This window comes from Centroberyx gerrardi, chromosome 21 (assembly GCF_048128805.1).
Source record: "Centroberyx gerrardi isolate f3 chromosome 21, fCenGer3.hap1.cur.20231027, whole genome shotgun sequence".
NCBI lineage: Eukaryota > Metazoa > Chordata > Actinopteri > Beryciformes > Berycidae > Centroberyx > Centroberyx gerrardi.
Genome location: NC_136017.1, coordinates 15,652,534 through 15,665,280, shown reverse-complemented (window position 1 = coordinate 15,665,280; position 12,747 = coordinate 15,652,534). Strand labels below are relative to the sequence as shown.

General features: G+C 42.1%; 1 protein-coding gene across 2 annotated transcripts in view; it reads right to left on the bottom strand.

Moving 5' to 3' along the window:
* LOC139919248 (fibroblast growth factor 14-like) overlaps positions 1 to 12,747 on the bottom strand; it is a 55,313-nt gene that overhangs the window by 17,009 nt on the left and 25,557 nt on the right. Inside the window, exon 1 of one of the 2 annotated variants that reach the window (XM_071908926.1) lies at positions 6,827 to 7,019. The exons of the other annotated variant lie outside the window; for it this stretch is intronic. Coding sequence (XP_071765027.1) covers positions 6,827 to 7,019 — 193 coding nt within the window. Of the gene's footprint in view, positions 1 to 6,826; positions 7,020 to 12,747 lie in introns of those variants that run through there. 2 annotated transcript variants of the gene reach the window in all.

Below are 12,747 nucleotides of genomic sequence, written 5' to 3'. Positions count from 1 at the left end.
TTGAATGACACCTTTAAATCAGGGCATGTACTGTATCTCACGCAGCGCCTGCTCTATGAATGAATCGACAAAGGAAAATAAACAAAGTCAAAACTCATCTGATAGAGCATACTGGGAGCCTGTCAGCCTGTAGAGAGAAATGGATCAAGGGGGGATACAAAGATCTAAGAATTCATCCCCTGAATTCATTTCCCCAATGTATACACAGACTCTAGCAGACTCATCCAAGATTCAATACCTTTTGGCATTAAAAAAAAAAGACACTGTGGCCACATGTGACCTGCCACATCCTGAGGGATTTCCTGTGGAGAGACTAGTCAAGCACATCAAATCCATTTACATTTGAGACTTAGACTAATCTTTCCCTCCTTGTCATTGTTCCAATCGAATAATTATGTTGAATTATTGTTGAATTCATATTGATGAAGTGCAACCTTATAATGGCTATGAATCTACTACATTCTGCTTACTATGTACAGTATGTACTGATCAATATAGTGGTTTGCAGATATATGAGGCCGATATTGGCCTTTTATTAAAAATTGGATCTTTCGCCATTCAGTGTGGTCCATCTCTGATATGATGGAGGTTCCTCCCTGATCACAGCTAATTAATATGTTTTGATTGATAATATATCACAAGGCAAGTTTCTCTGCATATTTTATTTGTTCATTTAATTGTTCATTTAAGGCCCAATGGTTTTCAGCTACCATTGAATAGGTGCGGTGGGTCCACCTGCATTAAAGAGCTGCTAACCCACCTAAAAGAACTTCATTAGTCTGGGTTTCAGTGGAGAGTTTTAGTGTCCCATGATGGTCTAAATGCTGTTTCAGAGGCTTTTCACCCTGACAAGAATAATATTCTTGGTTTTTTGAAGTTGTTAAATGTTCAAATTTAAAGATATGAACCCTAAATGGTAGAGTCATTGTTGCTGTTGTTACAGATCTGATGTGGCAATAGAAGAAAGGCATTATCACACCAATTTTTTTTTAACCGAGTTGCCATTTGCTACCTCATGTCGTTTGAATTAAACATCAGTTACATTTGCTTCTGTCACTGTTTGACGAGAAATGATTGAAATGAAACAAAATGAGTGATGTCACGACAGCCCTTTGAACTGAGGGAGAGAGAATGAACGAGAGAGAGAGAGAGAGAGAGAGAGAGGGGATGGGGAAGAGTTGAGGTCCAACGACTGAGAGGTATGGAGTGAAGGAAGACAGAAAAAGGAAGAGCCTGAGACATTGAGAGAGGGATAGAGAGAGAGGAAGGACAAATGGATGTGAGACTAGACCTGGGCTAGGTGATATAATGCCTCTGGTAATAGTGGAGCTTCTTGGGCAGGTACCGACAGAGACATTTTTCCATGTTATCGCACGCCACGATCATCATCATTATTATTATCATCCCTTCAGCTGTAGACAGCGAGCATTTTCCACACGCACAAACACACACACGGGCACACACTCGCGTCGGTTGGCTGGTGAAATTGATTAATATTCTCCAGCTGCTCCGTTCTTCACTACACACACATGCGACCACACCCATCCTCCCTCTCTTACACACACACGCCGCTGACTTCACCCTCCTCTGCGTTGCTATAGTAAGATGGGAATCCCCTTTGAATGTGTGTGTGTGTGTGTGAGAGGAAGTAAGGCTGCGAAGGTCTACCCTAATGCACAGAGACAGAAAAAGAGTCGAGGCTGACCCAGTTTATGAGGTGTGAGGGAGAGAGAGGGAGAGGCAAGGGTATTTTCCATCTTTGTGAAGCATCCATCTTGTACAGCAGGGGAGAACAATGAAAGCGGAGGGGAAGCCATGAGAGCCTCACCACCGGCACTCGAACTCACCACATCACCAGTACAGTATAGATCAGAAATCTAGCTGTTGAATGTACTGGTAAGGGTCACCCACTACATTGTCCGGTAACTTGAAGTGAACTGAGAAGGTAACATTTGAATTTTACATAGTCTTTGGTCTCTCCTGTTCTCAAAGTTTGTCCCTGCTGGCCACCGTACACACACTCACTTCAAAATTGTTGTCGAGTTCTGCTGTATTTCATGATACCCAAACTTGATCCGTTGCAGTTAGAGATCAAGGTTTAACTTAATACTGTAAACCTGCTTATACACAAAATAGCATTGCCATTTCTATGAAAAATGTATTATTTGGCCAATAAAAATTATTCTGTACATTTTTTTAGTTTACTAGCTCTTGTCAAGTGAGCCAAAAAGTTAGATGAGAAAGGCCAGAAAGGGCAAAAAAGTCTAGTTTCTCTGGGTGGAAGTATTCCCGCTACTTTGATTTTATCCAGTAAAAGGCCGATAGGAACTGCTGTTTTTTGGTTTCCTGATCATTCACAGGGGGGAACTGGCTGTTATATCTGACTTTACACAGTTAGGCACAGCCACAAGACTGCAGGACAGTATTCAGGAGCCATATGCCTTCTTCACCAGCACAGTGTGCATTTATGTATATATTTCAAAGACTTCTTTCATATCAAAGCGTTGGTGAGTCAAACGCTCCTTTTCAGCCTCTCTTCATGTTATGTGAGTGTTGTGTAGCGTAGTTTAGTGTAGTGTAATGTAGTGTAGGCTAGGTGAGGTTAGGCCAAGGAACATAATTACGCTTGAGGGAAGGGAGAAGACACACACACCCACACACACCCACACACACACTGAACATATTAGCCCAAAGATAACTTTAGTTTTATTTTCTGTATTTTATTTTATACTAATATATAACACTAGTATTGATTGTTATATTATTATTATAGTCTTATATGGAGTTGTTGTTATTGTTACTGTTTGCATAACTGTCTGCTGTGATGGATGAAAAATCAATTTACCCCATCGGGATTGTACAGCTACACTAACTCAGAAGTAACTCATCATCTATTCATCCATCTATTCATCTATTCATCCACCCATCCATCCATCCATTCCTCCCAACATCCAATTATCCGTTCGCTCATATTCCGACGCCCGTCACTGCCAAGGGGATATACTCCCACAATTGTCAAGGTGATATTCCTATTCTTCCCGATATCCCAATATCCCATCTGTTACTAGGGAAATTCCCACATTCTGGCGTTGCCATGGCGACAGTCTCGTGATTCCGGACCGTTCCGGTGGAGGGGTATTCCCCCGTCCACACACACTCAAACACACACGCACACAGCCCCTATATTTTCTCAATAGATGTGATCTGATTCGATCGGTCAGCCCATCAAGCTGTCACACTGATTTGTCGTGTCACATTGTCTGTTAATTCCCCCCTAGTGTGGGTCTAAATTCAGCGATTACCACAGTATAACATATCAACATGGGTGTGTTCCTCATACCAATGATGCATGGAAGATCTGTCTCTCTCACACACACACCATCTCACCACACAGACTCGACCCCCCCCCAAGTGTAGAATCCACCAGAAGCAACTGAATGCAACCAAACCATTTCATCTTCAGTTACATCAGAGTGATTAGAGGAATACTGAAGGTGCGGCAGAAGGTGGCTTCGTTGTTAACGTACAAGAGTTAGATCGATTCACTATAAATCACATCTGGTCCAGTAAGTGTGGTTCTCCTCTGATATGATGGATATGACGCAGTTTGTTTGATTACATATTTATTGTAGAATTGATCAATACTACACTGTTGTCTATGGGAAGACCTTGACCTGACATTTTGATCAGATTTTACGCAAGTATGCATGAAGATCTTCACTTTCGCTTCGCTTTTCGAGTTTTAGTGTCTAGATGCTGTTTCTGAGGCTTTTCCACCCTGATGAGAATAAAAGTCTGGGGGAAACAATAAATACTTGTAATCAAATTTTTTAGGCATGAAAAATACTGAATATCAGCACAAAATATCGTCTATCGGTAGTTTCTATCCAAAATATATCAGCATTGGTATCCTAGTTACTCCCAAGCTTCTATTGTATTCTCCATCCATCCATCTACCCATTTTGTAGCTACTTATCCAGGTCAGGGTTGCAACTGGGCGAGTATAGCAGCCCAGATGTCCTTTTCCCCAGCTACTTCCTCCAGCTCCTCCTGGGGGATCCCCAGGCGCTCCCGGGCATGCTGGGAGATGTAGTCCCTCCAGCGTGTCCTGGGTCTTCCCCTGGGGTCTCCTCCCAGTCGATCGTGCCCAGTAAACCTCCAAAGGGAGGCGCCCACGGGGGGGAAGGGCATCCGTGCCAGGTGCCCAAACCACCTCAACTGGCTCCTCTCTGGAGGAGCAGTGGCTCGATTCCAAAATCCTCCTGGATTGCTGAGCTACTCACCCTGTCACCCTGCGGAGAAGCCTCATTTTGGTCGCTTGTATCAGCAATGCCATTCTTTCGGTCATTACCCAAAGCTCATGACCATAGTTGAGGGTCAGAACAAAGATTGACTGGTAAATCGAGAGCTTTGCTTTGTGGCTCAGCGCTCTATTAACCACCACAAGCCGACAACATCCACCTTTTCATGCCCAAAAAATCCTATCCTAAATATCCAGTGTCTCCCCCAGAATTGTATTCTTGTCCGGGCGGAAAAGCCCCTGAAACTAAAACACTAAAACTCTCCATTGAAAACCAGACTAATAAAATAGTTCTAGGTGGGTTAGCAGCTCCTTAAGGCAGAGTGAAGCAGGTTTTACTGCAGGTTTTACAGACTGTTGAGTCAAATCCTCCCACACCACACTGGAATGATTTCTCTGGTCAGACATTTGGTATAAAAAATAATAAAAACATATTGACTAGCTGTGATCAGAGAGGAACCTCCATCATATCAGAGATGGACCACACTGACTGGATGATATCTAATATTTAATAAAAGGCCAATATTGGCCCAATATATCAGTCTAGTTGTGATAAATGTACACATTACATTTAATTGCATCTTTGATTAAGCAGCAATGAAGACTGCAGTTCAGTTTAAGTTGGGTCTGTCTGTCTCTCCTTCAGAAAACCTCTGGAAGACAGTAGGGGATGTTGGCAAGTCTCTCTCTCTCTCTCTCTCTCTCTCTCTCTCTCTCACACACACACACACACACAGCACAGAGCTTGTGGATGTTGCCAAGCTTTCACCAGCAGCTCTCACAGCTGGGAACAAGAGGATGGAGGGAGGGATGAAGGAGAGAGGAGGAAGGAAAGCAGGGAAAAAGAAGAAGGAAAGAAGGGAGGGAGGCAGGATGGAGAGAAGGGAGGCATAGAAGGGAGGGGAGAGGATGAGGAGGGAGATGAGGGAGGGAGGGAGGGAGGAGGAAGATGGAGAAGGAAGGGAGGACGAAGAGGGAGAATGAGAGGAAGACAAGAAGGGAGAGGAGGACAAAAAAGGGAGGGAGGGCAGAAAGAGGATAGGAGGAGAACAACAAAGAGAAAGAAAGGTAGGAGAAGCCAAAGAGGAGAGGAAAGAGGAATGGGAGGGGGAGGGGGAGGAGAGGAAAGGAGACAAAGACGGAGAAGGAGAGGAGAAGAAAGGAGAGGAAGAAGGTGAGGGGAGGAGAGACAAAGAAACGAAAGGAAGGTAGGTGGCAAGTGGAGAAGAGAGGAGAGGAAAGGAAAGGAGGTGAGGGGGCGGAGAGGCAAGGAGGAACGGAGGTGAGGGGAGGAGAAGAGACGAGGAGAAAGGAAAGAAGAGAAGAGGGGAGGGGAGAGGAGAGGAGAGGAGAGGAGGAGAAGGTTGCTTCCAATTCCTGTTGATTCCAGCAGCTAAACCCGAGATCTGATCCCAGAACAGGGAGAGAAGGAATGAAGGAGGCAGAAACTGTCTATGAGATTCCACAAATCCCTGTCGTTCACCACATCCAAACGATGAAAAACCCCAAGTCCTATCAACACGACTGCTCACGTTCACCTCTCCTCTTCTCCTCTCCTCTCTCATCCCTCCATACACCGTGAGCCCGCTGGTTTCTCGCACAATCAATTGATTAAAACAGCACTTATCGCCTCTCTGCTGTTGAATGCTTACCGTGGCACGCAATCAACAACAGCAGCATTCTCATTAATCTGCATTCACTTCCATATCAAATCACCTCTCAGTCCGTTGAAGCTCTGACACACAATGGAACAATGGTGTTAATTTTCAAGTGGGACTTCAAATCTGCACAAAGTCCCAAATCGGATCCTGACTTGAAAATCTGAATTTCATGGAGCAAAGTGTATTTTACAAAGCCAGAGAAGAGAGGAAGATGAGATGAGATGTTAGTGTTACTCCTGTCATTCTGCTTTGGCCATGTTAGGACAAGTCTGATTATGGCGATAGGGCCACTTTGAATTAACAGGGAGAGAATGAGAGAGCGAGGTAGAGATACACACAGATAGAGAGAGAGAGGGAGAAGACTAGACAGACTAATCTGTGGCTTCAATAATGGATGTACCTGGAAACTACTGAACCATAGAGCACTACAAGACATGACAGTGTGTGTGCGTGTGTGTGTGTGTGTGTGTGTGTGTGTGTGTGTGTGTGTGAGAGAGAGAGAGAGAGAGAGAGAGAGAGAGAAAGGGACAGAGAGAGAGAGAGAGAAAGAAAGAGAGAGAGAGAGAAGGGAGTCTGTCAGCATGTGTTTATGCATGAATGGAGTGTGTGCGTGAGCGCATGTGTGTCTAGATGCGTGCGCGCGTGTCTATGTATGAGTGTGGGTGAATGTGTGTGTGTGTGTGTGAATGTGGGCATGTGTGAGAGTGAGCGCGTGTGCATATATAGCCTATGTGTGCGTCAGCGCATGTGTGTAAGTGTGTGTGTGTGTCTCTGTGTGTGTGCATGTGTCTCTGTCTGTGCGCGTGCATGCGCGGGTTTGTCCGCGCGCCCCCCCCCCCCCCCCCCCCCCCCCCCATTCTCACACCTTGCCTCCGTAGCCTCCTCTTCTTCAGGCCAAATATCCGGACTTTGGAGAAGATGTCGACCAGGTTGCCGTTGCACAGCCCCTGCTTCTTACCGGGGCTCTTCCGCCGCCGGTGAGTCGTCGGTCGGTGGGCGTGTTGCTCTCTCGCCTGTCTCTTCTGCCGGATCAAACCGCTGGCGATGGCCGCTGCCATGTCTCCGCCGAAACAACCGAAACAAAAACACCCCCGTCTCCGTCTCTCCCTTCAGTTCAGTCCACCAGAGGGAACGGAGCGCAGACAAAACCAGACACAAACCACCAGTCTCCGGTTTACCGGCTATAACGGCCCCATGCTTCAGCCACAACGCGTAAACTCCAAAATAAATAGACCACTTAACATTAGAGCATATTTTCTGTTGTCGTTATACTCCGAGCCATTGACTTGAACGGTACAGCGGTTTACCTGTCCGTCACGTTTCACCGGTCTGTCTGTCAGTCAAATAACAGCAGCTGTCACTGAACGGCTCCTCCAACCCATTTTAACGGACGCCGTTTGTCAGTTTGCTTCGCCATGGTCGGTCAACAGGCGAGGAAAAAAACAACAGGAATCTCTAAGAACACTGGAAAGGCTTCAGAAAGCAAAACGACTTCTTTTCTCTCTTCTGAAAATGTCCGTTTGTAGTCCGTTGACAAAAGCGCGACGGAGGCGCGTGCAGCCGCGAGCTGCTCCAGCTGCGTCAAAGTAGCGAGAGTTAACCAGAGCATCGCCGGAAGTACGGCGGTTTGGCCTTCAAAATTAAAGCGTAAAATCTGTCACCTTGGGGGTTAAAACGAGTAAGAAGCCTATTGGGACAGCTTTTACTAATACGAGCAATAGACTGTGCAACAATTTCCCTGAAAGTGTTAGGTCAACAGAATCCATTGCCATTTTTAATAAAATTGATTAAAGACCCACTTTTAAGACCAACTTGTTTGTTTATATAACCCCCAATTGCTCAATTCTTATTTATATCCTATTCTTCTTTCATGTATTCTACTCCTCAAAGTTTAAAAATAGAGTGTAAAGACCAATATATATAAACATACACAATCAACAATTTCAACACTAGAACCTGTCAGTTGCATATGATTATATAACACCCATTTGCTATATCCTTGTTTATATGATATTTATCTGTTCTTCTTTTATTCTCTTATTGTACTTATTGTACTTGTTTTCCTTGGTACTGTTCTGCCAGTTGCTGCTGTGGCATCTGAATTTCCCCAAGGGGATTAATAAAGTGCTATCTTATCTTATCTTATCTTAATATTCTATTTTCCTCTGGGTCATACAACACCAAATGGTAATAGGATAAAGCAATTTCCCCAGATGGATCAAAAGTTTCATCTTTTCTCTATGGGATTTCAGTGTGAGGAATGCAATTTTTTTGTTTTGTTTTGTTTTTGCAAAATGCTTGTTATTTTTGGCTGTTTCTTGTTTATATTATGTTATATATTATTTGTTTTAGCCATGTAAAGTGCTTAGTAAAAAAAAAGTGCTTTATATTTAAAGCACTATATAAATGAAGTTAACTTGACAGACCATCAAAACTCGTATGAAAATACTCAGTGGGGAATTATTAGATTAAACACTGAAAATGTAGGTGCAACATGTTACTCCATGTTACAATAAGGGTTTTATTTTGAATGTAACCGGAAGTCGCGTTTTCCGTCATCCTGGCTAGCTTGACGCTGGTGAGCGCGAGCGCTCTCTGGACACACACCGTCGCTGGAGCCACGCGCCGAGCGAGCGGGTCAGTCACACGCGCTCTCAAAAACAACCGGGACGTTGTCATCCTCGTTACGGGCCGGTGAAGGTTCGCGCGCACTGGGGTGTGTGTGTGGGGGGGGGGGGGGCAACGTCACCGGCTGGCTGGACCCGGTACCCGATTCCCCGGGTGGGGTTCAGGACTCCGTGACTCGGCGAAAGAAACGAATCGGTAGAATAGGCTAGAACACAGTAGAATTGAACTGACTAGAATAGAATTGAATCCAAGCCACCCGAATAGAATAGAACAGAACAGAATAGAATAGAACAGAACAGAACAGAACAGAACAGAACAGAACAGAATAGAATAGAATAGAATAGAATAGAACAGAACAGAATAGAATAGAACAGAACAGAACAGAACAGAACAGAACAGAACAGAATAGAATAGAATAGAATAGAATAGAATAGAACAGAACAGAATAGAATAGAATAGAATAGAATTTCCCCCCTAGACAGTGATATTCTCTAACCTATCCTGTATCTCCTGCGGTTGTTTAGGCTGTCAGGCAAAATCACACACACACACACACACACACACACACACACACACACACACACTGTAAACTGAGCCGACGGGCCTATAGACGGACAGGTTAAAGCAGCATGTGCAATAGATATACTATACCTTAGAGTGAAGACAGTGTGTCTGTGCTACTCTATAGTGAGTTTATAGTGAACTTATATGGTATTTCTCACCTCTTATGGTATCACTATAATATTCCTATAGTATTCCCATAGGGACATATAGCGTGTCTACAGTATTAGTGACCCCATGATGGTATTTATTTTTTACATTCATAATATGTTAATAATATTCCTATAGTAATCCTATAAGGAGATGATCATAATAACTGTATAATATTTCTATAGTATCACTATAGGGACTTATAGGGTGTCTGTGTGAGTTTATGGTGGCCTTATCATATATTATGGTATTTTTTTATCTCCTATGGTATCACTATTACATTCCTATAGTGTTTCTATAGGGACTTATAGTTTTGTGGATATGTTTGTCTAGCATCCTATATAGTATTCCTATTGAAACTTATAGCCTGTATTAAAACTGAGTTTATGGTGGCCTTATATGTTATGGTATTTTTACCTCCCACTGTATCACTGTAATGTTCCTATAGTATTCACATATCACATCAGTCCTATAGGGACTGATGTGATATTTGTATGGCATTCCTCTAAAATTCATAATAGTAGGGTTTTTTTCGTAAAGGAGGAAAATAAACTGAGGAATTGCACCAAAACAGCCAAAATATGCAACTTTTTTGATTTGTGTGTTGTTCATCTTTGTCATTCTACTTTTATTTTAGACTGACACAAGTAGAAAGCATAACTTAACTCGGTTCCAGTAGGCTAAACATGGGCTCAGATGAAACCCGGTCCACCTAATTGTTAATCCCCACCCATTCCTATTCCCACAGCCTCATTCAGGTGCTGACAGCCTGTGGGTTTGGGTGGCTGTAAATAGTTTAAAAATGCAGGAGGTGGGGTAGATTGACCTGGCAGATAAAGCGGAGGGCTGCCTCACATGTCTGCTCTGTCTACTGTACACAAGTTTCCATGCTGTAAGCTTATCCTGTAGGATAAACCACACTACACTCACATTTCCCCCATGATGCAACAGCATGTGGTGCGGTAACACCTCTGCAACTGAGCAGACTGAACAACAGTAAGGTTTGTGGTCATGCTTTATGCTCATAAGGCATTATAAGTGCATTGTGAGTGCATGACAAACACTTTATGAGGGAAATGTATAGTTAATGACATGATACACTGCAAAAAATGACAAGCTGTCAAGTGATTTTCACTTGTTTCCAGACCTATCAAGCTTATTTCATAATATATATATATTTTTGGTCAAATTATCTCACTGCACTGGCAGATAGTCTTGCTGGTTTCAATATATTTCACTTGATTCATGCCAATATGACTTCTTTCAAGAAATCATCATAAAACAATGAAGAAAATCTGGAAACAAGAAACTTTCTCCAAGACAATTTCACTTTTACTTTTTTTAAGTAAATGTCCTGAAACAAGTTACATTCTCCTGAAAAAGTCACATTTGTTGAAACCGGTAAAATTATCTGCCAGTGCAGTAAGATGATTTCACAAAAACAATTAAAAAATTAGCTTGATAAGTCTGGATACAAGATAAAATAACTTAACAAATTTAACAAAATAACAAGTTTTTGCAGTGTTTTAAACTGAATGTCATTTTCTGATGTTTGTCTGATGATTCTATTGTCAGAAAAGTTGATCTTTGCTCCTAACAGCTTAAAATCTGCTTGTATTGCAGCACAATGCACCTCAACTTTGCTTTACACTATAATGGAGATAATAACGCATTTGATAACAGAAATAGGAGCTGGCTTGAAATGAACTCTTAGTGTTAAGTAGAAATGACACCAAGTGCAAGTAGGGCAGAGAGTAGGGCAGGACCATTTTATCACTGACATGGTGATAAAATTAACTCTGTAAATGTTAAGTTAAAGCTGTCATAGTTATTGTGAACAAAAGAATCATCTCAACCTCATCTGTATTATTACTGTGGAAAGTTGGATGTTATAGTGCTAGTTTAAAACTTGAGTCAGTCTCAAGTCAAGTCTCAAGTCTAAATGTAGAACAGCAAGTCAAGTCAGAACAAATCAAGAGTCCAGTATCAATTTAATATCTTAAAGAAAACTAAATATCTAGGACTTTTTAATGCAATATGGTTTTAATAGGATAAAAACTTTCAACTTCAATAAATTCAATCATTCCATACAAATTCAGAAAACAGAATTTAAATTCAGTCGTCTGCTGGAACAAATCTCATCACTGTCAATCAAAGTCCTTTACACAAACACAAGATCTCAAGTCAAGACTTTAGAAACCTTTTCAAGTCATCAAAGTACAAGTCAGAGTCAAGTCCCAAGTCACCAGAACCCAAGTCAAGTCAAGTCTCAAGTCACCAGAACCCAAGTCAAGTCAAGTCTCAAGTCACCAGAACCCAAGTCAAGTCAAGTCTCAAGTCACCAGAACCCAAGTCAAGTCAAGTCCCAAGTCACCAGAACCCAAGTCAAGTCAAGTCTCAAGTCACCAGAACCCAAGTCAAGTCAAGTCTCAAGTCACCAGAACCCAAGTCAAGTCAAGTCCCAAGTCACCAGAACCCAAGTCAAGTCAAGTCTCAAGTCACCAGAACCCAAGTCAAGTCAAGTCTCAAGTCACCAGAACCCAAGTCAAGTCAAGTCTCAAGTCACCAGAACCCAAGTCAAGTCAAGTCTCAAGTCACCAGAACCCAAGTCAAGTCAAGTCTCAAGTCACCAGAACCCAAGTCAAGTCAAGTCCCAAGTCACCAGAACCCAAGTCAAGTCAAGTCTCAAGTCTTCTCTTCATGCATCAAGTCAAGTCTCAAGCAATTAAAACTGTGACTAATGTGTTTTATCTGCTTTTTGAAATGTTTTGGTCTTTTTGGACTTTTAACTTTGTGGAACAATTTGTAACAAAGTGTTTTATGTTTAAGGTGCTAAATAGATAAAGTTGACTTGGCTGTAATATCCAAACGGCACCTGATTAAATAATGTGCATACACATTACTTATCCAAATGGTATGTTTTTTTTTATTTTTTAATTATTACTTAACTCCTAGCCTCAAGACTGAGGCATGTCTAGAATAAACTTACAATGAAAAGAATGAAATCTAAATAAAACAGTAAAAACAGTAATTCAATTATTATTATTTGTAGTAGTAGTAGTAGTAGTAGTAGTAGTAGTAGTAGTAGTATTACTACATATTATAAATCAATTATTTTAAAATTTTAATTACAAATAAATGAAAAATCTATTCATTCTATATTTTGTGGACCAAACGGGATTTGAGCGCAGGAGGGAAAATAAATAAGATTTAAAAATAATCAGATGGATGTCACTTCCAACAAGACATTTCAGCACCATGGACAGCGACCAGCCTCTCTCTCTCTCCTGCTCTGTCTATCTTCCTCTCTCTCGCTCTCTATTTCTCTCTCTCTCTCGCTGTCTATCTTTCTCTGCCTCTTTCTCTCTGTCTCTCTCTCTTTCTTTCCCACACACCATAAATGTCAGTGCACTCTCTTGCTCTCTCTCTCTCTCTCTTTCTCTCTCT